Source organism: Manihot esculenta, chromosome 6 (genome assembly GCF_001659605.2).
Source record: "Manihot esculenta cultivar AM560-2 chromosome 6, M.esculenta_v8, whole genome shotgun sequence".
Lineage (NCBI taxonomy): Eukaryota > Viridiplantae > Streptophyta > Magnoliopsida > Malpighiales > Euphorbiaceae > Manihot > Manihot esculenta.
The window spans coordinates 17928618-17932945 of NC_035166.2; the positions used below are offsets into that span (position 1 = coordinate 17928618).

Consider the following 4328-nt stretch of genomic DNA (forward strand, 5'->3'; position numbering starts at 1 on the left):
TTTAAATGTAATTAATTAAATTTAAGTGTAACTTTCATGAAAATATAAACTTGTTAATGATAGTATGATGTTAGTGATTAGTCTTAAATTTTTTAATAAATTATAAAAATAAATGTAAATAAATCTCCATACTTTTATTTAAAAATTAAATAAATTCAATTCATTTTTTTTAATTAATTAAATCCTTATAAGTTTGTTAAAAATTAAATAAATCTTAACATAATATAATATTATTAAACAATAAAATATTATTTTTTTATAATTTAAAACATCAATATTTTAAATGAATTAAAAATATATAAAAATAGTAAATAATTTTTATATTATAAAAATAAAATTTAATTAAAATACTATTTTATTATTAAAAATAATATTATATTAGATAATAATTTATTTAACTTTTAATAAAAATATAAAAAAATATTTTATTTTATTCTATTCTTAAATAAAAATATATAAACTTAACTGAATCTATTTCAATATTGATTTGATGTATCATGAATAATTCAGCCTATGTATTTCAAGAATTTATGTTGCTAAGTTTATATTGAAAGATGTATGAGTTTTTTTTTTTTTTTTTTTTATTGGAAAAAAGGGACATTGATGCAAAGAAATCAAATGAAATGATGTGAAACCGATGCATCTAATAAATCAATCACGAAATGCCATGGGAAAGAAACACAAGGAAAATGGAGGGGAAGGGAGATGAAGGCAGAAGCAAAAGCCACTGCTAAATCTGGCAATAAAAAATGAAGGGGTTTGATTGATTAAATCTGAGGGAGCAGACAAAAAAGAAATAGAAAGGACCCTGAGATTTGACATTTCGAAAAGATGTAACATTGCACCTAACTTGGTGCCATAACCTATCTCTAATAAAGGCAAAAGCAATGGAACAACCAATCCCCAGGCCCCAATCAAACGTCTTCATTGCCCAGTCAATCAACTTTGATGCACTCCATCTGTTTGAATCATTGCTTCTTTTAACCCTTTTTCGCCTGTTATTTTCCCTCCCCAACCCCAAACACCAAATTGATTATTCACTTGCCAACCCAACTCAGTAGACCAAGCATTTGCACTTCTTGTTCTACCACGTTATAGATTAATAGGTTAGGATTAGACTTTGAACTTGAAAATTATCAATTATTGAAAGGAAAATGACCCCTAATGGTTCAAAATTATATAGCTGATTGAAGTAATATGCTGGCAGCAGCTGCTAGCTGCATAGAGATTAATTAGCTTAATTAGCCACAACGTTAGTTAAGCACAGAGACACAGATTTCAGTGAAACATCTTATCAGTTGTGATTCTGTAGATACCAAGAATCTTTCTTCTGGGCCATGTATATATAATAGTTCTCGTAAAATATGGAACTTTTATTGTCAAGTTACAGTGTTGCAGTCCCTGGAAACGGTAGTAAAATTTTTTTCTAGGAAAAGAAAATAAATAAGAAATAGTTTCTTTTGCTTTTGTTTTAGTTATAATTAAATGAAACAGAAATAAAAAAATAAAAAAAATATATATATATATAATACTTCATTTTCTTGTTATTGTCTCCTAATTATTTCTTAAATTACTTTCCCTCCCGTTATTTTCCAGGCTTCCAAACAAACCCAGATAAAGAAAGAAATAAAATATACATAGATATGTTACAAGGTTTGAGAAACAGTGAGAGGAGAATAGGTGAAAAATATAAACAGTGAAGTGACGTTTGTGAAATGATATTCAAACTGTCATCACTTACTCGACGTGGGTTTCTTTGCATGGGCCCCTCTTTTGTCTCCTTCTTCAACGGAGGACATAATTAGCTATATTCTATGATTCATCCGCTGTCTGAAAAATTTTAATTTTTCACTAATTTTGTGTAAAATTTCTTAATATTAATCGAACATTTACTCAAATTAGAATATAAATATTTATGTGAGACTTATATATATCTAAACTCAATAATTTTGTTAAATTTTTTTACTTTAAATATTTGATGCCTAATTCATTACTCTATATCAATAATAAATTTGAAAATTTTAAATAAGATTCAATGTTTTAGTGGGCGTTTGATCAAGTTATAATAACCAACGGTGATTATCAACTTTATCAATCAATTAAGTAACTCTATTAAATATCTTTCTTAATGTTAAGAACAAAATACTTTAACTAGAAATAAAAAAACAAAAATTTCATATTAATCAAACAAGTGAACTTCCACTACTGTATTAGAACTTATTGATGGGTTAGCTATTCTTTCCTCCTTTCTTTCACCTCCCTTCCCTGCTTTTCTTTATATGGTCATCTCTTTTCTCTTTTCTTCCATTCCTTGTAATGCTTCTCTCTCTCTCTCTCTCCTTCCCCACCATTCTGTGTGTGTATTTGCTTTCCTCTAAAATGCCAAAAAATTTCTCTACATGCTATATCTTCTGAGCATGCTTGTTTTGCCAATCCAAGCTAGCTCCAGTAGTAATCTTTGCATCGAAAATCGTATATAATCTTAAACCATCCAAGTTCTCTAGCTTCTTCATCTCTGCTCCACCACCACCAAACGTCTCTCAATCTTTTTAAAGAACTGCAACATGTCAGCTGCCATCGCCGCTGCCGCTGCTGCCGTGGCTTGCAATTCTACAGGTTCATCAAGAAACGGGAACAATCATCAACAGATGGAACAGGCAACCTTATCACCATCACTGCCGCTACCACCGCCATCGCTGCCATTAAGTCGGTATGAATCCCAAAAGAGACGAGACTGGAATACTTTTGGCCAGTACCTCAGAAACCACCGACCACCCTTAGCACTATCCCGTTGCAGCGGCGCTCATGTGCTGGAGTTCTTAAGGTATCTTGACCAGTTTGGCAAGACAAAAGTGCATAACCAGACTTGTCCATTTTTTGGCCACCCACACCCACCAGCTCCCTGCCCTTGTCCACTTAAGCAGGCCTGGGGGAGCCTCGACGCGCTGATAGGACGACTCCGGGCAGCCTTCGAGGAAAACGGTGGATTGCCTGAGACCAACCCTTTTGGTGCACGCGCCGTTAGACTATACCTTAGGGAAGTGAGAGATTCACAATCAAAGGCAAGGGGGATAGCCTACGAGAAAAAGAAGAGAAAGAAGCCACAACAGCAGCAGCAGCAACAGTTACAATCTACAAATGGTTACAATAATCAAATTCATCACGGTGGTGGAGGAGGAGGAGGCGGCGGTGTTAGTGGTGGATTTGTTGAAAGAAACATGGCAATTAGGGGGATGATTAATATGGGGTCTGTACTGAACTAAGGGGATGCTGACGGGTTTCCTGTTGTGCTAGGGTTTATGTTTTGTAGTATTAGATTGCATTTTCTCATCGTTTCTACTTGCTTTTGTTTATATAAGTAATTAAAGAGAAAATCATTTCTTGTTTTTTACTTCTTTTCCGGCAATTAAAAGTTTGGAATACCTTGTTTTGTACTTCCAAATTCTCTTGCAGGGGAAAGAAATCTTAACCGTACAATGACTTTGGAGAAAAACATTAGGAAATTAGGTACATTAATCATTCTATTACATAGTACATACAAATTTTTTCCTTCCAAGAAAGGTTAAGAAAATTTTCCTCATCAATCGTTAGTGATTATTTATAACATTAACCCTTTCTATTATCATATATTTTTTTTTATTTTTTAAACTTTTATGAAACTCCATCTTAGTTTATTAAGGACAATTCTCTCTATATATTTTTGTTTATGCTTTGGTGCTCATAGATTTTTGTTGCCCTTCATCCTAGCTAAATATAAGAGTCATTTTTATGTAAAAATATACTTATGACTCTTTGGTAGATAAATAATAAGTAATTTTATCGTTCATATTTTAAATAGTTTTTGATATTTATTCATAAATTTCATTGCTATTTTTTTTTTAAATTTTTTATAGTGAATACTTCATTTAATATATGGAAGATGGGGCTTCTAATTAATTCTAACAGCTTTATATTCTTTACAAAATTTTCAATGCAGACAAAAAAAATATTTATATCTATTAGAGATTTTGTATAAATGTAGTTACTTCGTTTTGTTGTTCCTCTGTTATACTCTTTTGTTGAGGTTCTAGATAGTTTTCATCATCTGTTACATTTCTCCAGTCCCAAATAGTCTTTAGATTAAGCTATAAGGCGAGATTAAACGTGTTAAATTTTTATCTTTCGATCAAAATTTATAACTAAATTATTATTAAAAATTTTAATAAAATTAAATAAATTTTCGAGAGTATAATTCACATTCTTAAATTTCTGACCACGGTTGATTTTATTTAACATTTTAATGATAATTTAGAAAAGATTTAAATTAAATATGAAATTTAAAAATTTTG

At 30.8% G+C, this 4328-nt stretch overlaps 1 protein-coding gene across 1 annotated transcript; it reads left to right on the top strand.

Moving 5' to 3' along the window:
* Positions 1 to 2221: 2221 nt before the first annotated feature.
* Positions 2222 to 3391, top strand: LOC110616960 (protein LIGHT-DEPENDENT SHORT HYPOCOTYLS 4). The gene has a single exon (XM_021759500.2). The coding sequence runs from the start codon at positions 2565 to 2567 to the stop codon at positions 3261 to 3263; it is 699 nt and encodes a 232-aa protein (XP_021615192.1). The 5' UTR covers positions 2222 to 2564; the 3' UTR covers positions 3264 to 3391.
* The last annotated feature ends 937 nt before the right edge of the window (positions 3392 to 4328 follow it).